This window comes from Pseudochaenichthys georgianus, chromosome 21, assembly GCF_902827115.2.
Source record: "Pseudochaenichthys georgianus chromosome 21, fPseGeo1.2, whole genome shotgun sequence".
Lineage (NCBI taxonomy): Eukaryota > Metazoa > Chordata > Actinopteri > Perciformes > Channichthyidae > Pseudochaenichthys > Pseudochaenichthys georgianus.
In genome coordinates, this window is record NC_047523.1 from 24812021 (window position 1) to 24837896 (window position 25876).

The window sequence follows — 25876 nt, forward strand, 5'->3', positions numbered from 1 at the left end:
TTGGCTTGTTATTCCAGCTCCCAGTGTGTCCAGGTAACTGCTTGTGGCATTTAATTTAATTTGTTTCATCAGTCAAACGACCTTCTCTGGAGGAGAAAAATCAAACTGTTCTTCATGTGTTAGTCTCTGGTTTCTGAATTTCTGCTGACTCAGGCACCGCGGTGACAGAGAGCCGAGGGGGACACGCGGCGGTAAACTGCTCTTTATATAAATCAATGGCTCACCCTGAAATCTCACGCCTCAGAAGAGCAGATGTTGGGGTTGCCATCTAGCGGTACAGGGCTTCAGACAGAGCAGCTGGATTTTACATAATGCTTTATTTTGTACTTCAGCTACACTTCTGGACGTGTTATCTTTTAAAACAGGTAAATAAAGGAATCATGAATTGAGAAAGAAGGATATTAAAATGTATCCAAGAATACAAAAAAGCGTATAATCACAACACTTATCCTATTAAGGTTAATTAAATCTTTCTTTCAGATCCAGACCCTGCCATGGTGTTTTGAAATTGTATAAAGGGGCCGAGCCAATGAAAGCTGGATGTGTGTTTGAAGTGCGCAGAGCAGCTGGCTTTGTGTGAGAGGACTCCTCCCGTTGTGTGATGAAGTTCAGATGCGCGCCGCTGTTCCGTACGCGCGTCACCAGCGCACAGAGGAGCTTCCCGATGCGAGGGGGAGGCTGGAGAGATGTGTGGATCACGACCATGGAAGGCTTTGAATGTCACATTACATGCATCTAATTGACGCTATTCGACTTTTACAGGATATGTTTCCACCCTTCATATGAGCAGTAACCCAGCTGCTCGGGATTCAGAGATCCAGCGCCGTCTTTCGCGTCTCTCTCCCAGTTGAGAAGCTTCCTGGGCTGCGTGGACCTTACAACCTCGGCTCGGTCCGTCGCGATTAAGTTATAGTTTACTCGGACGAGGCTTTTTGTTTTCATCCAGGAAATGTTGGCATGGCCTCTTCGCGAGGTAAGAAGTGTCCGAAGAGTGAGAAGTTGGACGAGGCGCAGGCTTTGGCCAGGAGCTGCGCGGGGAGACCAGACTTCCTGCCGTGTGATGGGCTTTCCATCTGCGCGACCCACAGCCACGGGAAGTGCTTCAAGCTGCACTGGTGTTGCCACCTGGGATGGTGTCACTGTAAGTTTGTTTAAATGCTTTAATAGTATAACCATAATTATATCTCACTGTGGTGCCAAAATCTGGCCATGTTGTGTGGGCAGAAGCATCAGTTCACTGTAGTCTTCTTTATGTGGAGAGGATAAATGATAGTGAACATGTGCTGCCCCGAGATGTTATAACATCTTTGATAAAACTTCCTACATATTTTATAATTTTGTTTTTATTCCAATAATATCAAGGTGAAACTTGTTATCTATAGAGTCACATTCATCCTTGATCCAATATGCATAAACAGACACCCTTGTATGAATAGTTTATGTAGTCCAAACAATGGAGGTGGCAACATTCAGAAGCAGGGAACTATATGGTTTGGATTCATGGTTTCAGTGGTACTAGGCCTACCATTCTTTTTTTTCCTATATTTTTTTTTATATTTTCCTACAATTTCGGTGACCAGGCCAATTCGGCAGTATGCTGAAGTTTATTGTGCCATAGATTAAATATTCCATCGATGAATCCTCCAGCAGCCCATAATCTTAGTTTTCAATTGTCAATGTTACATTATTGAAAAACACAGATAATTATAAATAATAATGAACTATTTCTCTGTAAGTGCACATTTATACTCTAAATGATATGCAGTTAAGCTTAAAGAGTGGATGAAACTAGAATAACTGAAATAATCTTAATGTTGGTATTCTGATTCCAAATGACTTTTACTATAACTCCATATAGGCCGCTTATGCTCTATCATATTGGTGATGAATGCATCTGTGTGTGTTAGATCATTTATTTGCTAGCATATTTATCAATATAGTATGTAAAGTACTCAAAAGGACTGATCGGAAACCAAAATGACAAAAAAAAGGACAAACTATTTGTGGAGATGTGAAAATGGGTTAGTCCCAAGTGACGTCACACTTAAGTCATCATTTTCATTTCTGCTTTAAAGGATGAGTCTTGTGATATTTTTCTGCTGTCAACACATTCCATGAAGAGACCAAAACCAACAATGATTTGATTCTTCCAACAAGAACAGCCTGAAATAGCCTATTCCTCCGTGTCATACACATCGACCATTTTAAACACACTATTACTTCATCATGATGACCGTGGGCTCTGTAGTGTATTGAGTCAATACCACGTTGAAAAAAATACTCTCTAGAGTCTACTCTAGAGCATCAAATGTGTATCAATCCACAATTTTTAAAATAGTCCCCAATACATGCACTGTTTATTTTTGTTTGAGTAATGTTTAATAAAAATTGCCCAGCGGATTTAGTCAATCATTTAGGGCTGACATTTTTCACTTAACTAAATATAGGGCAGTAACCATATCAGATTTTAACGATACAATTATCGTAACCAAAACTTTTCATGATGACTCATTATTATTGTGCTACCTGTAAAAATGTACTATCAGTCAAATTAGTTTCTTACTTTTGTTGTTGTTAGTGTTGTTTTTTTGTCAAAATTGCATCTGTAACCATACATTTAAAGAAATTGAAAGGATTTAGGAGGTGTTGGATTTGTTTTTATTGTATTTTCATGTATATTTTTAACATATCAATACAACCTTTTTGAAATGTCAGAAATCTTGTTTGATACTACTATATCGCACCACTTCTATGCCAAATACTTGATAATATCGACTAAACTCAACAGTATTACCACATTATATAAAAAATACATTTTATATTCATTGTTGAATAGACAGTTTTGGTAGTAGCACAGGGCCCTTACTCAAACATGGAACATTTTCATTTAATTTTTTGGCAAAGTGTTAGTGGCATTTACTCAAATCCTACCCACAACACTTTCTCTCCATTTGAGCCTTTCTCGACCTGTCACTTCCACACGACTTCAGAACCACAATAGCCGAGCCTTAACCTGACAGGATGCCTGTCTCTTTGTGCTGCCCTAATTTATCCCAGCTCTGGCTCCCCTATACCCTCGTAAAATCCTGAGATCAGTATAAAACACAATCACCCTCCACTCTGCACCACTTAGTCGGGGCTTATAGTGTGCAACTGGTCACATTGTAATCTTTGCAGTGTAATAATTGGATTTAGATGCCTGACTCCTTCCAGAATGAGCCAAGCAATTTGAAATATCTGATGTGTCTGATTATTTCCGGTGTTTAATATGATCCACATCTGGGATGTATGTTTCTCAGCAATGCCAGCGTTACATCATTTGTAAACATGAATACCTGCTCCTCCTTTCTGCTTTGGAATATTCATCACTCGTGTATGTGTTGCACAATGGACATGGATGGGTATTATTCCCCTTTATTGAATTCAGGCTGTTATGGTATAGAAGAATGAGCCAGCCTCATCATAATGGAGCTTCTCACCTTCACATTTCGGACCACTCTAATTCACAGGTTCCCCTCACAGGACACTCTAGCACCACAGTTTGAATAAACAAGCTTAGATTGCTGAATCAGGCAGAAACTGGGCACCCGGTGAGAATGGAATAGCAGTGTGCTGCTGCATGCAATGCCCCCCGTCTCAAACCCTTCTTTGTAGCAACTCATAATAATGTTGGATGCATCACTCCCTTTACCTTGTCACATTTTATTTTTAATAGTGCCTAAGACTGTTGCCTCGGATATAAACTTGTTCTAAGGCTGATAATTGTGTATTTGCCACAGGGAGCCTTGCCAGACCAGACTTGCGTTTTTAATTACATTTTTAATGGGTTTCTAGGCAAACAAATACAAAGGGTCAATGTTTAGTAAGGCGTTGGCTCAGCAATTTAATTCTCAAACACAAATGATAATTTCATCGTACCTGTGGAACAGCGATTACCTGTGACTTAATTATTGGCTTCTACTACTTCCTACATGCCATTGCATCCAAAACATCTCTCTCTCTCTTTGGTCTTCTTTGTCTTGACTTTGCAGCCTACAGAAACTAAATGATGCTTTGATGGTTTTCTGTGGTAGTTTCCACTTTGTTGAAGCTTTGTTACATTTCTGGCTGAGAGGCCGTGTTCCCAGCTGGTGACAACATCAGTCCAAGCCTCTCATTAGTTGTAATTAGCTGTGGTTAGTGTCACCGCCAATATAAATATAAATAATCATGTCTGATGAGAGCTTCTGCTAACAGCAAGCAACACTGGAACCACCTGGTCTGAATGATCTTTCTCTCTCGTTATCCTCAACTAACTGATTACAATTACCAGTCAGAGCGAACAATTGCTCATTAAGAAATTCTAACAGAGTCTAATGAGTCCTGAACAGTCTTGTCAGTCTGTTCGTTCTCTGCCAGCTCCAATTTCATACCTTACAACTTGTACTTCTGTTGTAGTTACAAGAAAGTGGGATCTTTCTGTCAGACTTCGTCATCTCATCTGTCACATCACACAGCTAGCTTGCAGCTATTCTAAAGGGAAATGTGTAGGACTATCGGATAAAGCTCTTATTGATTGATTTGCTGACCAATTCAAAATGTGCTGCAGTGGCCGACCATAAAAAGCTTCAACTGTTATTAAAGGATCGATTCAGTGTTGGCACAGGCCAGAGGGGATGTTTCTAGCTGGACTGTTGGGAAGCACTTTCACTTATTGTCCCACAAAGTTGGAAACAAAGGGCAGCACTAAACCAACTTCATCATGTTTTTAAAGGATTGCAGATCATTTTCAAATCTGTCTTCATATAATACCACATGTTATGTTTGTTGCTGTCCACTCATCGCAGCATCACTGTAGCAGAAAAACACAAAGCTGCCATTTGTACAAAAACAAATGCAGCTTTGTGAGATACCCACATGATTTGACGGCTGAAGACTCATATTAGCTTTGATCTAAATACACATTTGGACACAAGTTAGATGTTTAAAGACACATGAACAGTAGCTGATTGATTGAAATAGAACCTATGCCTAAGTGTTGTCTCAGTTGTTATGGGTTTATTCTAACTTACTGTTGAGACAAGCTCGGAGATGACTCAAATCTTGTTGTAATGTCTTTTGAAAACAGAATTGTATTTATCCACACATTTTCGAGGAAGTATGGTGCTGAATCCAAATGTTGCTTGGTGTCATAATTATATGTTCAGCAAGACTTTTCCCAGGAAGACATTTTGACATGTCACAGTAGGAAAGGCTCAGGTGTAAATAATTGAATGAATGACGGTTGAATTCCATTAGCTGCTTCACTTTCAGGGTCCTGATGTTTTGCATGCTGGCTCACTGTCACACTGTTATGGCTAACTGGGAAAATGTAATTAAACACAGCCATCGTTAATGTTATAAGTACATCTGTGCTTTCTGTACTTTGACAAGTCAAAATATCTACTTTGAAGAAGGCCTATTTTTCTGAAGACACATTTTTTAAATACATTTGGGCTTGTGAGTATCGTAGTCAATGGCCAGAGGCCCATGCACAAAAATAAAAAAAGATATTTTTAAAATATTTTTTGGGGCCCCAATGGCATTGACCAATGGCATGCAGTCTTCAAAGTAACCAAGCAACCTAAATTAATTTGTAATTTGTCTGTCCAATGACCTTGCTCCCTTTCATGTCATGTGATACCTTGCATGACCGTTTAATCAACCTATACTGTACTGTAGCTGCAGCAGCAAGTTCGGCAGCATTATAAAAAATGTAATAGATTGCATTTATAATGTACAGCAAACCAAAGCACAAGAGCAGCGCTCAAAAGAGAAAGGACAAGAGTGAACAAGGACATGTAACAGCTAAACTGACAAAATTAGACCTTTTTTTTTGTCATACATTGTCCTCGAAATCGAGCGCTAACGTTAGCAATGTTGACGTGCAGCAGCAGCCTGAGCCGGAGGCTATCAATAGCTCACCTGCCTCACCACCATCATTGCCGTCTAGCTCCTCACAAGTGAAGCTGTATCCGTGGCCGTGGCTGTGCAACTTTCTTCTCCAGCCAGCCAGGAGGAGAGGCTGGATTTGGCTGTGCCCGGCGGTGGTCCAACAGTTCCCCCAAGGGCCCCAATAAGGGACTCTATGGCGCTATTGAGACCCCCGACGCCAAGATCAAAAGCTATATTATAGCAACCGGTCTATGTAGGCCTACCGGCCCATTCCCCAGAGACAAACATCAAGGAAACAGATTTAATCCTCTTCTTAGTTCGCTATGCCGTTGTCAGGCTGTGGTGGTCTGAGGCCAGGGCAGGCTGTTGTTGATAGCCTATACATGTGGCGCTTCTGAGTGGTTGTGTATGTCCGTGCATGTGTGAGTGCATCAGCGTGCGCTTATGTTTGGGGGGAGGGGGGGCCCCCAAAACAATATTTGCACCGGGGCCAATCACAACCTTGTTACGCCACTGATCGTAGTGATATAAGAAATCTGAACCTATGCGTTGAAGCCTTTACAGATGTTGCTTAATGTTCACTAAGCACAGACAAATCAGCCCACAGAGATGCATTTCTTTCCTATAGAGACTAAACATTGAATTTCCAACTGGCTGCAAGTCAGAACAGCCTTTTGCCTCTGGAGTCATACAACAGGAAACAGTAAAGGAGTTTCAGATGATGCAGGGTCAGACCTTCCCCTTCCCCTTCACTGAAACCTGAAACTTTTGTTTTTCCCACTGGCTGCTGCCTCGTTGGACGGATTTAAACACAAAGAGCAGCGGATGTGTGAGCGGATGGTATGCACTGGCCAAATGAGTGCAGCAGCTGTTGATAAATGAGAACAATCTGCTAAAATAATTGTTTTTGTTCACCTAGTTGCTATAGTGGCAGCTTTAACCGAGTGTGTTGCATTTACAGGGGAAAAACTACTCAGGCTGCACCTAAAGACTTCTGGCTCAAATGTGCAAAAGATCTAACTGAGGGGTTTGGTAATGAATCAGTGGCTTTGATATAAGCTAATATTAAAGTAACACAATCTGTGTGAGACACTCGTGCCCATTCATCTTCACTACATGTTGAGATTGTGGCAATTAAACCTCAATCTCCAAGACATTCAGTCTGCATTCTGTAGAGCGACAGTAGATCTGAAAACTTGGACAAAATGATGCCAAAGCTCTGTGTGTGTGAGAGAGAGAGTGAGATGAGGAGCCACATTCTGCATTATTCAGAGAGACCTCCTGCTGTATTTAACCAGACTGTGCAGCCTCAGGCCCAGGAGAGAGAGGAGGAGGCGTCCAAGATGGAGGCAGGTGGGAGGTGAGGATTTCCTCCTCCTGCAGCTCCTCCATTGTACTCCCTCTTCAAGAGAGCAATCTGTAACTTGTGAGGAATGAGTTGCCACTTCTCCCACTGTCTCATTAACCTCTTGATTGTACCCATACATGTATTTTTAAAATACGTTTTGGCTGTATATAAAATTCTCTCTATCCTCGTTCCAAATGAAGCTTATTAATACTTACTCTGACTCATATGATTTCCCTACACTGTAACAAATTTGGCAGTAAAATTACAGTAAATTACTCGCTACTAGTTGCATGGATTTCACGGTAATTTAGTATAAATATTTCACAGTAATTTACTGTAAATATTTCACAGTAATTTACTGTAGATATTTTACAGTAAATTAGAATAAAAGTACAACTAAATACTGTGACTTTACAGTTGCCAAGCCCATGGAATTACTGTGATATAGCAGTACAGAGCTGTGGTATTATGGTACATTGCTGTACATACATTACAGTAATTGCCTGTATTTTTACACTTTTACTGTAGAAGTAAGGCAACACATTAGCCAGTAATTTACTGTAAATATAAAAATGTAAATAATACGATTTATTATATTGTACATCTGACTAGTTAACTGGGATTTTACCATAACTACACAATTCAATTAGCTCAATCAACAAAGAAAATGCCCATTTTAACTTTGTATTACTCCATTGAAGTGCAAAGTGCATTTCACAGTGTCTTGGACATGTTACGGCCCCAACCTCTACTCCGCGGTAGTGGCTCGTGCTGAGACCCGCAACATGAAAGAATAAAAGCAATAACCGGTACTTGGTAACGAGCATTTATTGATAATCAGCCGTTTGCTCACACAAGCGAAACGGGAAACAAAAAGAGGTCTGGAGGACTGGCCAAAAGGAACAAACAGAAGGAGGGAACCCGAGCCAGCCACACCACGGGCCGTAGGATCCAGAGCTCCCCCTACCAGAAATCAATTATAAACCCTATGGGAAACAAAATAAAGCCGCGAAAACTGGACTACCAGGTCCTCGCTAAACAAACACATCTGCAAAGATATGGCCTACAGCTCAAAATGGCAAAGAGGTATTCTAAGGAGAGTGTCTCCCGGCATTAGGATAGGCGAGACATCCTTCTCCTCCAGCTTCTCTTTATATATACACGGCTGAGTGGAATTTGGAACACCTGGGCAGAGGCGGAGCCAGGGGCAGATCAGGTGCACCTGTGCAGCAGGGAGACAGAAAAGAAACCAAGGAGGGGAGCACATGTCTACACAGACATCCACTCAAAGTCAACATTTTTCTGAAGAATGTGCTGACATGGGGGTTTAAATTGCAATGCCTCTTTTTGGCTTTCGAGCCCGTCTCAGGGTTAATGCCCAGGAAGCACCTGACAACAATAAGCCGAGACAACAATTTCACATAGATGTATATGTTGCATAGTAAGTAAGACGGGTATGATATCACCAGCAATTTCACAATTTTGCTGTCTCATTAAAAGACAAAATCCAACAAGGAATTTTACATTATGTTCTCTTCAGCCAGAGCCTCATGTCGATTTTCCCCTGGGCCGTTGACTTCCATTTCTGCTCAGAAACTATTAAAAACACACGCTTGCACAGTGTGACATTTTCCTTCAATTTGTATTCTATCCTACAAACACCATCCTGCTGCCATAAATACTCAGCCTACCAAATATGTTTTAATCCAATGTCCCCAACAGATGTGAGGATTCCTCCTAAGCAAGTGTCTTAAAACCACAGTGATCGTCTGTTTTAGGAAATTATTGTTATTTTATTGACCTATACATTCGTCACTGATTTACATCGTCAGTAGAAATCAGTGGTTGTGTGGGTACGTGTAACACATAGAAGTCAGGCAGTTTTAGACTTTTCGTCTTATTATAGAATTGGTTGACAATATGGAAAATAACATAAGCCTTGACTTACATGTCATTATCCTAAACTAAGAAGTGGAACCATACCCTCTGTTTTGAATTTAGGGGTCACACACACACACACACACACACACACACACACACACACACACACACACACACACACACACACACACACACACACACACACACACACACACACACACACACACACACACACACACACGCACCACTTCAGGGGACATTACATTGACTTACATGCATTTCCTGGAGACTTATCCTAACCTTAACCATACCATGCCTAACCCTAACCCTTAACCTTACCCTTATCCGGCCTAACCCTAACCAAGTCTTCACCCTAAAATTAATGATTCCCCTCATGGGGACCTCCAATTCGTCCCCATAAGGGAGGCGAGTCCCAACACGTGACTGTGTAAACAGATTTAGGTCCCCACAAGTATGCTAATGCTAGGCCACACACACACACACACACACACACACACACACACACACACACACACACACACACACACACACACACACACACACACACACACACACACACACACACACACACACACACACACACACACACACACACACACACACACACACACACACACACACACACACACACGAGAGGGTGCAGAGGCCACTTAACAACTGACATTGTCATGCAAGGGCTCCAGCACTGGGAAACAGAAGGGTAGAATACAAGTGAATATCAATAAAGCTGCAGATAGTGTTCACTGGCTGTCAGCGTTTTCATATTTCCAGTAAAGGCACACTCTTCTCAGCTTTTCTAAGACTTAGTTTATGTCTTTTATTTAGTCAATTTGTGTTGAACTGTATTGCTTTCAGTTGATGGATATGTAGCATATTTCTGGCAACCAACTCATGACAGGATTTTAAAATTCAATTTGCCCTGTCAGTTTTCTTGAAACTATCCATTGTTGCTCACTGAAATGCAATGTGGGACCCTTACTGCCTGACAAGCGTGCTGAATGCTAGGACCACCAGGGTGGGTGGAGGGGGTCCGGAGGACGGGTTTGGACTGAACGCCCAGGAGCACAGCGGAGGACCCGGAAGGGATCTCGGGCGGACGGCCCGGGGGCAATGCAGAGTTCACAAAGGGGCGAAGGCCACAGCGGGCGAACTCAGGGGCCCGGGCATAAGGGCAAAGGCAGCGGCTGGAAGAGTCAGAGGGGCGGGCCCGAGGGCGAGGACCGCGGCCGGGAAAGTCAGGGGGCCGGGCTCGAGGGCGAAGACCGCGGCACTCAGGGGGCCAGGCTCGAGGGCGAAGACCGTGGCTGGGGAACTCAGGGGGTCAGGCACAAGGACGGGCAGGAGCTGGTGGAACCCCTGGCGGGTCAGACGTAGACGAGACCTTGGACGGAACCTTGGCTGGTGTCAGTGGGACCCACAACGGAGCAAGGGCTGGTGTCGATGGGACCCGAAACAGGACAGGACACGGTGTTGGCAGGAAACCCGGCGGAGCAGGTGTCGGCGGGAACCCCAACAGGACAGGATATGGTGTTGGCAGGACCCCCGGCAGAAGAGCAGTTGGCGGGACCCCCAACGGGACAGGACACGGAGCTGGCAGGACCCCCGGCAGAAGAGCAGTCAGCGGGACCCCCAACGGGACAGGACATAGAGTTAGCAGGACCCCCTGCGGAACCTCCAACGGCACAGGACATAGGGTTGGCAGGACCTCCGGAAGAAGAGTAGTCGGCGGGACCCCCAACAGGACAGGACATAGGGTTGGCAGGACCCCCGGCAGAAGAGTAGCCGGTAGGGCCCCCAATGGGACAGGACATGGAGTTGGCAGGATCCCCAGCGGAACCTCCAACGGCACTTGAGTAGGGACTGGAGAGGGGACTTGAGATGAAACTCGAGAGGGGACTCGAGAGGGGACTCGAGAGAGGGCTTGAGAGGGGACTTGAGAGAAGACTTGAGAGAAGACTTGAGACGGTCGGTTCGCCGACAGAACACGGGGGGCTGGAATCGGCCGGAATGCCGACAGGACACGGGAAGCTGGCGTCGGCCGGTACGCCGACAGGACACGGGGAGCTGGCGTCGGCCGGTACGCCGACAGGACACGGGGAGCTGGCGTCGGCCGCTACGCCGACAGGACACGGGGAGCTGGCGTCGGCCGCTACGCCGACAGGACACAGGGAGCTGGCGTCGGCCGGAGAACCAACAGGAGACGAGGAGCTGGAGTCGGCCGGTACGACGACAGGAGACAGGGAGCTGGCGTCGGCTGGAGAGCCAGTACTGGAGCCGAAACCATGGCTGCTGGGGCTGGTTCTGGAGCCGGAACCATGGCTGTTGGGCACGGAACAGAAGCCTGGACCCTGGCTGTGTAAGCCAGGTAATGGAACACGGAAGCTTGGCTGTGTGGGCCGGTACTGGTGCACTGATCCATGGCTGCTGGGGCCAGGACTAAGGCTGGAACCATGGCTGCTGGGGCCAGAACTGGGGCCAGAACCATGGCTGCTGGGGCCAGAACTGGGGCCGGAACCATGGCTGTGTGGGCCGGCACTGGAGCATGGAACCATGGCTGCAGGGGCCTGTACTGGAGCCCAAAGCATGGCTTCTGGGGCTCGGGCTGCTAGCCTGGACTTGCGACTCCTTCTCTTAGGAGCCTTTTGGAGGCTCAGTGGACCTCCAAAAGCCAGACAAGTACCCGAGAACGACTCCTGGACAGGAGCAGGAAATGGGGAAGAAGCAGGGGTTGACTCCAGACGGAACACACTGAGACGTATGGTGTCAGGTTGGGAATTGGGAGGCAGGGGGCTAGCATGCCTGGGGCTAGCAGGCCGGGAATCACATGTCTGGAGGAAGTCCATAATCCAGCCAGGTAAAAACTTCACCAAACATGGTTTCTCTGTTGCCAACCGGTGCTTCCCTACCAGAGCGGCCCTCTTCTGCTGAACACTGGACGCTCCCTTCCACCAATCAAAGCAAGCCAAAAAAAAGGTAAAATGACTTAATTCCACCTCAAATGGATCTTCTGCTGGGTCCATTTCTGGTTGGTTCATTCTGTTAAGGTGAGTGAAGCAGGCAGGACCCAAATGCAGAATAAACAGAAAAAATATCTTTATTGCAAGGTTTAAGGAACAAACAGAACACTACCTCGTGAACACAGTCAACGACAAACAATGAACCAACAATGACAGACAGAAAAACCAGAACTTAAATACACACAAGACTAATCACACAAACAAGACACAGGTCAGGAGGGAGGAGAAAACACAGGGGCACCAGGTGAACACAATCGGGTAATCAGGTAGGAGGGAACGCTGGGGTTACCTACTGTAACCCAGCTTCTATGAGTAATGGCGCAGCCCTCTAAGGCTATCGCTATTGGGTTATCCCTCTGCGCCCCCGCGCAGCACTGAAACACTTGTAGTCCACGCCCACGCCAGGTGGGCCCCACCCTCGGGCCTCCTTCCGGTATAAATAGGAAGGTGCCCTGGCAATCTGCTCCCATACAATATAACTTTTCTTCAGCTATTCGTAGAGCCAGTGGGGCCCAGCGCTTAGAGGGCTGCGCCATTACTCATAGAAGCTGGGTTACAGTAGATAACCCCAGTCTATTTCGTATATGGCTTCGCCCTCTAAGGCTATCGCTATTGGGTTAAGGGCGAAGCATGATGTAGTCTGCGCCCCACTGGGTCCGCCCGGCACTAGAAGCACAGACACACCTGCTCAATAACACCCCCTGCCTGTTGTGCCATGCGTAATGGCGCATCACCGTCCCTGGAACATAGCAAAACATGCCTATCTTCCCGACGGGGTGAAGGCTGGGAACAATAAATACCGGCCGCTGTGAGAAAGTAGAGACCCACCTTATCCTGCGATCATAGAGGGGGAACAGCTGCTCTCTGCGTGTCAGACAGGTAGGAGAGCGCTCAGCTGGATCCCTGACGTCACTCACTCTGATCAGGCACTCCGTACGAAGTGTGTCAGAGTAAAGGGAACATCCCTCTCATACGAGGGAAAAAAAGGGCCGCTCTCTGTGTGCCGAGAGGCAGGAGAGAGGCGCACCGCTGGATCCCTGACGTCACTCACTCCGACAGGACACCCAGTACAGGGTGCGTCAGAGAGGAAAGGGAGATTGAATAAATGAACAGGGGGAAGACCAAGATGCAGCCGTGCAAATATCTTCCACTGACATTCCTCCGTGCAACAGCCGTTGTGCAGACAGAGGTTGCCCGATCGAGCGCTCTCTATAATGCACAAACAGGCGCTGAGAACGGCGCCATGCCGCCGTGCGCGCCACATAGCAGGCCAGTGCGCGCACCGGACAGAGGAGATGAGATGTGGCTTCTTCCTCCGTTTTATGAGGAGGTGGAAAAAACCCATCTAAGGTGATCAGTCTTGACCTAAAAGAGCTTGTGATGACCTTTGGCATAAAGGCTGGGTTAGGGCATAACACAGCCGAACTGCCATCCCCTTGGATCCGGAGGCATGACGGGGCCACAGAGAGAGCCGATAAATCACTCACCCTTTTCGCCGATGTTAGAGCCAAAAGCAGTACTACTTTAGCTGATAACATGTTGAGGGGAACCTGCTCTAAAGGTTCAAATGGGGCTTTGCTTAGTGCTCGTAACACCAAAGCCAAATCCCACTGAGGGGCCAGTGCGCGTGACACCGGTCTGAGTCTTCGTACCCCTTGCAGAAACCGTTTCGTCAGTGGGTGACTGAACAACGTCCCTGTTCCGAAACCCGCGTGACAAGATGATATGGCAGCCGCATATACCTTGATTGTGCTGAACGCCAAATTCCTGTCCAACAACAGCTGGAGGAATGACAGCACGTGAGGCAGGGGGCACGTGATGGGGTCCAGGCTTCTTTCTACACACCAACGCTGGAACGCTGCCCACTTGGCTGTGTAGGACGCTCTGGTAGACGCGGCCCTGGCTCCCTGAATGGTGCGTACAACATCTTGAGAGAGACCCCACCTCTCTAAGTGTTCCCGCTCAGGGGCCATGCCCATAAGGGCTGGCCTATCACTGGGTGACTGTAAATCGCTCCCTCCACCTGTGAGAGAGCGTCCCCCCGCCACGGGATCTCCCATGGCCCGCCTGACAGCGTACGCTGTAGGCATGGAAACCAGGAAGCTCCCGTGCGTTCTGGGGCAATTAGGATCACTGACAGCCGCTCCTCCTGTACTCGGTTCAGGAGCCGAGGAATCAGCGGGACTGGTGGGAAGGCGTACAGCCGTCCCCTGGGCCATGGCCGATGTGCGAATGCGTCCACCCCCAGAGGGGGGTGGTCCCGCGCTGACAGGGAGAACCAGAGCGCGCATTGCGTGTTCCCGCGTGCGGCGAATAGATCCACCTCCGCCCTCCCGAACCGGCTCCAAACCTGGGCGATCAGCTCGGGATGGAGGCTCCAGTCCCCTTGGCGAGGACCTCCTCGGGACATGAGGTCTGTCCCTTTGTTCAGCTCTCCGGGCACATACAGTGCTCTGATGGAGAGCACGTGTGTGCGCGTCCAGATCAATAGCCGCCTGGCTGTGTTCAGGAGCTGCACTGAGCGTACACCTCCCTGGCGATTGATGTAGGCTGCTGCGGCTCTGTTGTCTGTGCGAATCAACACATGCTGATTCCGCAAAATGTTGAATTATTCTCCGTACGGAGATCAATTCCAGCACATTTATGTGGAAAGACATGTGAGCCGGCCACTGTCCTCCCACTGCCTGCGTCATGCACGTTCCTCCCCACCCTGAGAGAGATGCGTCTGTGAACACCGAGATGTGTGACGTAACTCTGCCCAGGGCCACACCCTCTGACAGGACGTGGGGACTTTTCCAGTAGATTAAGTCTGAACCCACGGACAGAGGGATGACCACCATGCGCCTCTTCTGTCGTACGGGGTCGATGCGCAGGCTGATGAACCACCTCTGCAGTCTCCTCATGTGCAGGAGACCCAGGGGAATCACCCCGTGACCTGCTGCCATCATGCCGAGCAGCCGCATCACGGAGAGTGACGTCACCACGCTGCGAGGTGTGACACGTCGAAGGAGAGCTGTCAGCTTCTCCACTCTCTGCCGTGAGAGTCGTGCTCTCATGCGGGCTGAATTCAATTCCACTCCCAGGTAAATAATAGGGAAGAGGACAGCTCTTTTTCCAGTTCATTATGAAACCCAGCTTTGACAGATGCGATATGAGTTGTACCGTCTGTAAAGCTGCTTCCTCCCTGGAGCGAGCCAGCAGCAGCAGGTCGTCCAGGTAAAATAGTACTCTCATCCCTCCTCTGTGTAGCGGCCGTAGCGCCGTCTCTACGCACAAAAGTGCGAGGAGCCAGGGAATACCCGAACGGCAGACGGTTGTACTGGTACGATATTCCCTGGAATGAAAACCGCAGGAATTTCCTGTGTTGCGGGATGATGGGTACATGGAAGTATGCATCCTTTAGGTCTATAGAGGTGAACCAGTCTCCCTGAACACCTTTTTGACCGTCAGCATGTGAAAAAGCCTCTTCATTATTGCCTTGTTGAAAGCTGACAGGTCGAGGATGGGTCTCATTCCCCCCGAATATAGCGGGAGTAATACCCCTGATTTTCTTCCTCTTGGGGAACCCTGGAAATAGCCTCTTTCAACAGGAGTTCCCGTAGCTCTGCTTGGAGCGCAAGACACTGTTCTCGGGATGACAGGCGTGTCACCTGTATCCTGTTGAACTGTGGGGGGGGGAGGCGAACTGCAGGGTGTACCCTCTGCTGATCAGCCTGCTCATCCATCTGTCCATCAGACACACGCGCTGCCACTCCGAGAAACACTCTGAGAGCGGGCGCACATGCTCGAGATGTGTTGTGGTCGTCATGACGACGAGCCACGCCAGAGCCCTCGCCGCCGCTGCCCGTGAGGCAACCCAAGGTGGGCCTAGAGCGAAAGGGCTGTGAGGAAACCTCAACACGCTGCATTTCACTCCGCCTCTCATCATGACGCGCGTACACGCTCAGAGGATGGATGGGGGTGTGTGCAGTGATATCCACATGAGGCGTTACCACGGCGGCTCGTGGGCTTATTGTGACCGTGTGTAGGTGGCATATCTCGGACAGAGGAATGCCGCGAGGTCTGTGGTTTAATAACCGAAAAGTCATAACCATCAGGCCTCTGCAGCGACTCCTGCTGCCTACTAATCAACAGATTGGAGGCAGCTGGTGTAGTTACTGTGCTCTGCCTCTTATTAATCGACAGATTAAATAGTGCAGACTTTTGTAACGAACTCTGCTGGCTATTAACCGATAGGTCATAGGCAGCTGGTTCACCCAGGGTGGGGGATATGTGAAATAGATTTGTAACTGATGACTCAGACAACATGTTGGGAAATAATCTTCTTTTATTTCCCTCACACTCCCCCCCAAACCGTCAAGGCCGGCTTTGTTTCTTCGGCGGCTCTCGTGGAGCAGACGCCGAACGGGAGTTCCTCACTCCCTTCTTACCCCCCCTCTCTGGTGGGGGGCCGGAGGCGCGGGACGGTGCCCTGGAGGCACGGGACGGTGCCCCCGCCGCCGCTGATGTACGAGTCTGACGCCTCGGCTGTTGCTGCTGTGAGTGTCTGTCCGTCTGCCGCTGTGGCTGGGTTGGCTGCTGCTGCTGCCGCTGGAGCCGTTGCTGCTTCACCGCTGGCTGGAGCCAGCTGACGTGCTGGCGGATGTCCTCCGCTTGCTCCGATGCCGCCTTCATGGACTCAACCATGGCCAGGAACTGGGGTCCGAACAGCCCGTCCGAGCTGATCGGAGCGTCCAGCAAAACCTTCCTGGCTGGCTCTGTAACCGCTGCTTGCTGCAACCAAAGGTGGCGCTGGATCTGAGTCATCCAGGCCGTGATTCTAGCCTGGGAGACTGCCACGACTGCGCACAGCGTGAGTGCCGTGCTGGCCGCCTTAGCGATCTCCTCTGCCTCCTCTGGAGCTACGGTGGTGGACCGTTCGACTAACGTCACCACCGAGTTAGTCAGCAACGCGATGTTATTCGCTGCTGCCGACGCCTGGAACGCACACTGGTGCGCTCGGTCAGCCTGGCGGGCGACATACTGGTCTTTGGGGGTGGCCAACATAGGGCGCCGTCTGGCGACCAAGTTGGCCTGCCTAACCCCGAAGAACGCCATTAAGCTCGGTTCCAGAGCGGGTGTGGTTGGAAAAACCTCGTCCGTGAACCCCTCCACCTTAGTGAAGGGAACAAAGGTGGCCACCGGAGCCCGTAAGGTCCTCGGGTTCGCCGCTGCCCCTTCCTGGTATCGCCTAATGGCGGGGAAGCTCGCCAGATCAGGTCACTCCTGCCCGTCTGAACGCTACGCCGGTAGCGCCGTGGCCACGGAGAAGAGGACCACGTGCTCGGCCGCCACCTCTGACTCTCGCTCCTACCCCGTCTCCCCCGTCCGAGGAAGAGGGGGAAGGGGAGAGCCGCATGGCGAGCCATGGAGGGAGACTGGGTAGGAGTCATCCGACTCCTGCCCCCCACTCGCCTCCAGAAACAGGTTGTTGTCCCTGTTCTGGATGGGCCAGTCGTCCTCCTCACCCGCAGCAGCTAGAGAGTCCGCCCTTTGCTTCCTGTCGGATGATGGGAGACGAACACAGTGAGAACATGCGATCTGCTGGCTGAGAGCCGCGTCCGCGTGCTCTGGCCCCAGGCAGGATGCGCATATCGGGTGCAAATCATAGCTCGTGATATATCCTGTATTGCACGAAGGACACATGCGGATACGATCATTGCTGCTCATGATTCTTTCTCGTGCTTCAGTAATAATAATAATAATAATAACTGGGATTTCTATAGCGCCTTTCAAGGGACCCAAGGTCGCTTTACAGGAATAGGGCAAGCACAAACAAAACCAAACAAAACAAAGGTCAGACAGACAAAACAACAGATAGATTTAAGGGCCGAAAGCCTTGATGAACAGATGGGACTTGAGGGCCCTTTTGAAGGCGTCCAGTGTGGGGATGTTGCGAATCTCCGCAGGGAGAGCGTTCCAGAGGGAGGGGGCTGCCACACTGAAGGCTCTGTCCTGCTGGTTGCTGAAGAAAAGAGGGAGCAGATTGCCGGGCCACCTTCCTATTTATACCGGAAGGAGGCCCGAGGGTGGGGCCCACCTAGCGGGTGGGCGTGGACTACAAGTGTGTCAGTGCTGCGGGGGGGCGCAGAGGGATAACCCAATAGCGATAGCCTTAGAGGGCGAAGCCATATACGAAATAGAACAGACAGAAAGCGACAGGCAAGACAGGGGGTGAATAGTTTTCAAAATAAAACATGAAACTAAAGACAGAAAAAGACAAGACAAAACACACCACAGACAGATCGTGACACGTTTAAAGAATATTTGAAATTGTGCATCTGCTACTATCTGTTTGCGGCTTGAAGTCTCTGTTGTTGTGGATGCATTGCTACTGTAAGCATGCATGTGAGTATAATGTAAACTCGGGACTCACTATAAAAAACATTGCTCTCTAGCACTACCAGTGTTACAAATCTAAAAGTTACCTTTAAATTATCAGAGTAGAATAATGTGGAAGAGAATAATCTAATTAGGGCTAAAACCAACTTTTTCTTGTTGTATTTTTTTTCCAATACTTATTAATGTGCCTTTAATTGTTTTATAATTTGTCAAAAAACCTTCAAGAAATGCTGTTTATATCATCTTTGTGGCTAATGTAATATTTCCAGTTATTTCAGTCTATTCAGTTAATTTCATGTGTTGCACAAACACAACTTAAATCCTCTAAAAAGGAAGGTAAAACCTGCAAAAGTTTGGCCTTTTAGCTCAAACATGAGTGACTTTAAATAACTATGAACCTCCACAGTATTGGTTATAATAATAGCATCTGTAATTGTAAAGTATTTGTAATAATCCAACTCAGAGTTTTCTTAGAGCATGCTTTTAAGTATTAGATAAATATAAAAAAGTATTTTGCTTGATGTAAAGATTCTGCTCTTCTACTGTTTGCCAGACTAAGTGATATTAATCTCTCACGTAAGGCTCAATCCTCTGGGGCTGATGGAAACAGAGATTTTTCTAACTAAATCCAAAGTAATTCTGCATTCTGCACACACCCCGTTAATCTACAGACAGGATGTGTTTCTTCTGCAAAGCTGTTGGTCTTGCGTTTGCTCCGTATGGTTGGTTGTCTGCCCATGCATCTGTCTGTCCCCCAGAACTGCTCATGGTATTTGAAACTCCAGATGGATAGATGCAATTAAATGTAATATGCTAAAAACGAAATGTCAACACATTGCCTTCTACAGCTTAAGCTCTCATTTGTTGCCGCTATGATGTCTGCATGAATGGGCTCGCCTCATTCTGAACATGGACCATTGAGTTTTTCTCATTAAACAGAGGACAGTTACGGTTCCTCCCTTTTGTCTGTATCGACATCAGCTCCTGTGTTTTGTGTTAACTGTGTTTACTACATATACGGACATTGAGCCTCTTTTTGTTGCTTCAAATGGGCGGATGATGCAGTTGTGTGTCCTTAATGAAAAGGTGGCCACTATAAATAACTTCACCATTCTTGTGGGCACGAACAAATTACATTTTAATTTAATTAAACCAAATATCTTTTGTGTGGTGCGAAAATGTCTCATCAGCAGACTCTCAAAACAGAGTCACATCCTGTGAAGTAGTTAGATGATTTCAAGGTAACCAGGGAAAATACTTCGATTGAATGGATATCCGAGCCGGTGAAACAAAAGACAAGGACACAGAGTGAGAGGAAGTGATGCATAGGCCTGTCATCTTCTGTAGTTTCTCCCTCTCCGGGGAGCCAGTTAAACACACATCTTAGCAGCACTCTTCAGGCAGCATGTTGGAGGCAGTGGGCTGCAAACAATGAGGAACGTTTGGGAGCAGTCACCTCACACAATCTCCACCAGTATATCAGCTGCCAAGATGGGAGGTATAACTCACATGGAAGGCATCTTGTATATGAATATAACATTTTTCCAGAAGAAATGTATGCTCAGTAATTATATTACGCCATCAAAATCTATTATGTCAGTAAGCCAGATGTAAATCAGCACCACATTATTGTATGGCCTGTTGTCAATCTGTCTAGCTAAAGACTGTGTTTTGCCTTTAGACTTAGAGGATGGTAGTTGTTGCTATAGGGCATTGGCTATAGCCTATGACCACTTGGCTATGAAATCTTATTTCGTCATTTTCCAAAAAAATGAACGTCTTGCATCAGTGATTGCTGCACTGCACTGGGTAGCCTGGACTTTAAAGTATGTTACACTCTGGCAGGTATTTTTGCCGTTGGCAGCTGGGAATGCTTTGTGATGGGGAAATTGCTATACCTGCTTTCAAAGGAGGCATGATAAGTTATCATTGAGACACTATTTGCTCATGCCTGCCAGTCCCAACCAACTTTTTAGCATCTGCTTAGACTACATGATTGGAAGGGTTCACATTTGAGAAAGATGTTGTGTATATGAAAGCCACCTAGTATCATCTAAGATATATATTTGCTTGACAGGAAGATAAAAGTCCCTGTAATGATGCTGTATGATGTCCTTTTTGTTGTTCTGTTTATGTTTTTATGTTTCATGTGGAACTACTTGAGCAGATCTCCCTTGAAAAAGAGATCAATGATCTCAATGGGATACACCTGGATAAATAAAGGTTTGAAATTAAATTAAATGAAAAAGGGATTTTTGTAAATACTCACAAATGCTTTGCAGAACAGTGAATGCAGAGAAACAAGAAAACAAGTTGTAAAATGTTTTATTTTTGACTGTGTCTTTTGAGCAAAGCCTGTTTAAATGAAATACAATAAAGTCTATTTTTATGCTGCTTTCGGGATTTCTGCCAAATGTCTCCACGTGGTGCCATAATTTGCTATTTTTGATTGATTTAAAACTGCATTTTGTGTTTTTTGGTTGCTTTGGGGCCACAGATACAAGCTGTTAACACAACACCAACTTCTTATCATCTTTTAAGCCAAACACATTAGTAAACAGAGAGCTACATTATGATTATTTGTGAGGAATATTTCAGGCCACCCACTGTAAACTGAATGGAGTCCACCATTCATTTTCATTTCATTTCAAACCTTTATTTATCAAGGTGTATCCCATTGAGATCATTGATCTCTTTTTCAAGGGAGACCTGCTCAAGTAGGTTCCACATAAAACATAAAAACATAAACAGAACAACAAAAAGGACATCATACAGCATCATTACAGGGATTTACAATTTACATAACTATCCACATGTGCAGGTACCAACAGCTTCCGATTGAGTAGCATCCAACCGAGCTTTAAAAATATTTAGTGGCACCAGATTGCTGTTTCCATTTCAATTGCAGACTATTCCAAGACAGAGAAGCTGCGCATCTAAATGCTATCTTCCCTAAGACAGTCCTCAGGGAGCAGATGTAGGATGGAAGTTTCCCTAATATGGCTTTGTATATAAAAATGTACCAGTGACTGAGCCTCCATAAAGTTAGCGAAGGCAAACCAGCCCTTGCATACAGGGTACAGTGATGGGTTAATGCTTTACAGTGTGTCACAAATCTCAGTGCACTGCGATACGATGTCTCCAACATCTCCGGAAATATGTGTCTTTGTACTCCAGCTAGTTGCTAAGCAGCTAAGCAGGGAGATGTTTTACCACAGTCAGTTAATCAGCTTTTTTTCTCCTTTTAGGCAAGTATGTGTACCAGCCCATGACCAACGTGTGCAAGCTGCCCAGCACGTCGGTGCCAGCTGTTGGGACGGAGTACAGTAACACCATGGACCTGTCCGTCTCTCTGGCTGAGCGCTTCCTGAAGCTCGCGCCCAGCTTCCAGTCCCCTCCTCTCCTGGAGTCCCCAAAGTACTGCATCATCGCCGATCTGTTCGTGGACGACTACATCGTCAAACGCATCAACGGGAAGATGTGCTATGTGCAGCGCCCATCGCCCCCCTTACCAGAACCTCCTCATGCTCCCACTTCTCCCCCACCTGCTGCCGCTACACCTAAGATGCCACAAAATCCCGCGCAGCCTCGGCAACCGGTGAAGCCAACCAAACACGTGCCTGCCCCTGTGCAGCCGGTCCAGCAGGTATACAGCGAACACAAACATCCTACCACCGTGGATAAGATTAAAGGCCCCAAAATGGACCACTGCTCCTCTCCATCTAGCTCCGAGGACTCTGGTATCAACGCGCTGGGTCTGCACTACCTGGAGTCCTGTGAGGAGGAGAGCGAGGAGGAGGAGGACGAGTTGAGCACCGATGGGAACTCCAGCCCCGGCAGCCTCTGGGATCAGGACGAATGCTCTCTGCTGTCCCCCTCCAAGTCCATGATAGAGATCATCGAGAAGATCGAAACAACTGTGTAACGGACACTGACCCACGCTGTGAGGGAGTAGAATAACTGAGAGTTACTCTTGTGGATGTATCCTACATAGACCAATAGGACACAAACTGCTCTAATGCTTCAGCAGGGCTTTGCCAGATTGTTTAGTTGGAGTTGTTTTCCTGCAGTCGGCCGAGGACTGTACGTCTGCACTCACACACAGCCTCTCGTCTGTCCACTTACCCTGCATGAAGGACATTTTCTAGAACTTATTACAATACAGGATAAAGGCACAAGCACAAGAATATCAAGCACATGCACAGTGGACCAAAAAAATCTCCTTTAGCCAAACTGTACCTGGTATTTATACAGGAACATCTCAATTACATGGTAATCTATAGTAGGAGCACTAACTAGAGGAGACTTTCAGAGGAATAAGACTGTTTTCCTAAGATTTCTCTTTAGGTATGTTACTGGAGCTACGTCAAGTGCTGGTATAGTGGGTTTTCTGATGATAATGAGCAGTTAGATTATTCTTAGTGCTTTCCAGGCGTCAGACTTTGTCTAATTCAACATTTAAGTGGCAGATAAGCCTGACACGACTTGTTCTCCACTCAATGGCTCCACCTACACGTTTTTCATAATTCTGACACTTCAGCATAATAGCTACAATGCCAGCTACCTCTCGTGGGCCTAAAGCACATCAGCCTTTTAACCCGTTAATCACTCAGCTCACAGCTGCTGGGACACGCTTGCTTTTGTCACGTAAATATAAAATATTCCCGGGCCCACAGTTTGTGTGCACTTTACTAACACGAGGGGTAGGTAGTCAGTGTTCGACAATCAAGGATTACACAGAAGCACATTCCTTTACTGCACCTGCCAAGGGCCAGGGATACACTTAAACCATTTATCAGACATTATCACATTGTTCCGACCACATTTTCTGGTCAAGCTTGACTGAACCAGCTTGACTGAACTGCTGTTGAAGGTCAAACGGGGCTTTAAGTCAAACACGACTTGCATTGACCCCTATTAGCAGCCAAGAAATGAAATAGCACAAACGTGTCCCTGGCAGAGCTACAGTGAAAAAAGACACAGCAGAAACTAGCAAGCCACAAAGTGAAGAGGGAATATATTTAAAATATATATATACATATAAACCTATACAACAATACAGATGCATTGTTATTTGCTCTCTGGGTTTGACAGTGAAATGTCTTGGGATGCCAGCTGAGAAGGGAGTCTCGAAAGATGTGCAGGCTAGACTAGTACATTATGTCCCAGTTATTTAGTGCTTTGGGGCAGAAGATCGTCACTTAATGAACCGTTTTAAAAGAAATTACCGTATGGAATAGGATGCTGAGTGTTGTTATGTGATGGACATGATGTTAAGAACAATGCACTCAATTATAATATTTGTGAGACAGCCCCTTATTAGTCAGTTAGTGAAATGAAGATGGGCTGGGTCTTTTTTTTATGTTTTTAGAGTTATCCGCAGAGTTATCGGCAAAAATCACTAAAATATTCACGAATATGTGTTGCTGCAATCTAGATGTAAAAAAAAACAAGTCATTTTGCATGACTGCATTCATTTGAGTCCCTGATGTCAAAAACTAATTTAACACATTTGTGATTCAGAGTGTTAAAAAAGTGAATATATAATCTGTCAGAGTTTTGTATTCAGGGACAGCCCTTGATATTACACTGAACACAGTCCCTCTTAACGCAGTTTAAAACATCTGTTATGTTATCTTATGTCATATTATTTTCATATGAATAAATCTTAATGAACATTTTTCTCCCCCATTCTCTCTTTTTGTAGCCAGTGTGGCGCATTTCTCCTAAAAAAGAGTTTCAGTCTTCTTTGAAAAGCATTCAAACTTCCTCCACCAAACATCAATAATGCTCTGCAGGGATTGAGTGAAACAGCAAAGGAAAGTAAAAGATGTGCTACAATTTAGTCGGTGCTGGTTGTTTAGATTCTCTGAAATGTCTTGAGGAAATGTGCTTTCTCCTAATAACCCTTTCCCTGTGTTGCCATTGGAATTCGATTAAAGCAAGAGAAAAACAAAATTAAGCGAGAGTCAGTAGTGTTAGGATGATCTTTGCCTACATTTTTGTTTTGCATGCAATTATGGTGTGAGGAATACAATACAGGAATCCAGCCTTCCACTTCTGACCCCATGGTTATTTATCCACAGCAGCGATGGCCTCTAGGTCTCTGATAGACAGTCTTTGTCTAGCAGCTGATTTTACGATAGACCATGCAAGTGACTTTCTCACCTTGACTTCAAGCCTGGATTGTTTTAGCTATGCTTCTCTTTTCCCCCTTCATTTATTGATTATTTGTGCTCCACTAATGCAAGGAGAAAACCTAGTCAGGGGTGAAATGGTATTGTCATCCCCCCATAATTTTACATATTTCTGCTATGTGATAAAGAAGAGGAAGGCTGCTGGCGAGACCGGATTTAAACTCAGAATGTGAGAAAAGAAGAAAGAGGGATGCATTGAGGGAGAGCAGCAGCAGGCAGAGGAAGCTCAATCACTGTAAAAGGATGATGATGCAAGCACATGTAAAGTCTTTGCCTACACTGGTCTGTGTGCGCGTGCTGTAGTCAAACATTTGGAAATTATTTTTCAAGAGCTACAGAAAGATTTCATAAAGAGATAGATTGCTGTAATTGTTAATCCCTCGCAGCAAAGTCATTCAATTGGCAGGCACCTTGAGCAGTGGAGAACTCACAAAGTCTGTCACACACAGGAACGGCAAATCAAAAACCGCCCTTGTTCAAGGACTTCTTCACAGGCAGGGTTGGCACGGCGCGTGTCACACAAGCTACAGAGAGATGTTGTCAGCTCCACTTTGTTGTTCCTTTTGATGTGCATACAAACACATTACCCTATACAAGAGGTTTCCTTTTAATTTCATCCAATTGCTCTTTCTCTCCAGAGGCCGTCTATTACACGAGCAAAAACCCATAAACTCAGAGGAGATTTTAAGAGACAAAAGGAAAACATAGAGCGCCAGCAGTGCCTGACATTTATGTTTATAATTGCATGCATCTCATCCCACAGATGGAAAGAAGTCCCTTGTATTCCTCAGATAATTTTTACTTTTTTACAATTTTAAGAAGGGGTCTCTACTGATGTTGCTATAACTGTAATATTAAATATATATATATATTGGCATATGATTAATCGCATATGATAATATTGTGTAAATGATCCAGCGCTTCTTACATCATGATTTTAAACAATGATGTTTGTAGACTTAATTTAATGTCCTTAAACTATTAGTTAAAGTAGTTACACTTAAACCTGAACTGGACTGATGGCATAAATATTTATATATTTTGTCAATATCGTATTAATATTGCTAACATGAATTATTTCGCCATTTTTATCATGCAGTGAACATCTGATATTGTGA

The 25876-nt window shown here is 46.3% G+C and overlaps 1 protein-coding gene across 1 annotated transcript; it reads left to right on the forward strand.

Annotated features, from left to right (window-relative positions):
• The first annotated feature begins 614 nt into the window (after nucleotides 1-614).
• LOC117466672 (UPF0524 protein C3orf70 homolog B) lies at nucleotides 615-24241 on the forward strand. The gene is made up of 2 exons (XM_034110061.2): nucleotides 615-1141; nucleotides 21810-24241. The coding sequence occupies exons 1-2, from the start codon at nucleotides 958-960 to the stop codon at nucleotides 22484-22486; spliced, it is 861 nt and encodes a 286-aa protein (XP_033965952.1). The 5' UTR covers nucleotides 615-957; the 3' UTR covers nucleotides 22487-24241.
• Nucleotides 24242-25876: the final 1635 nt, after the last annotated feature.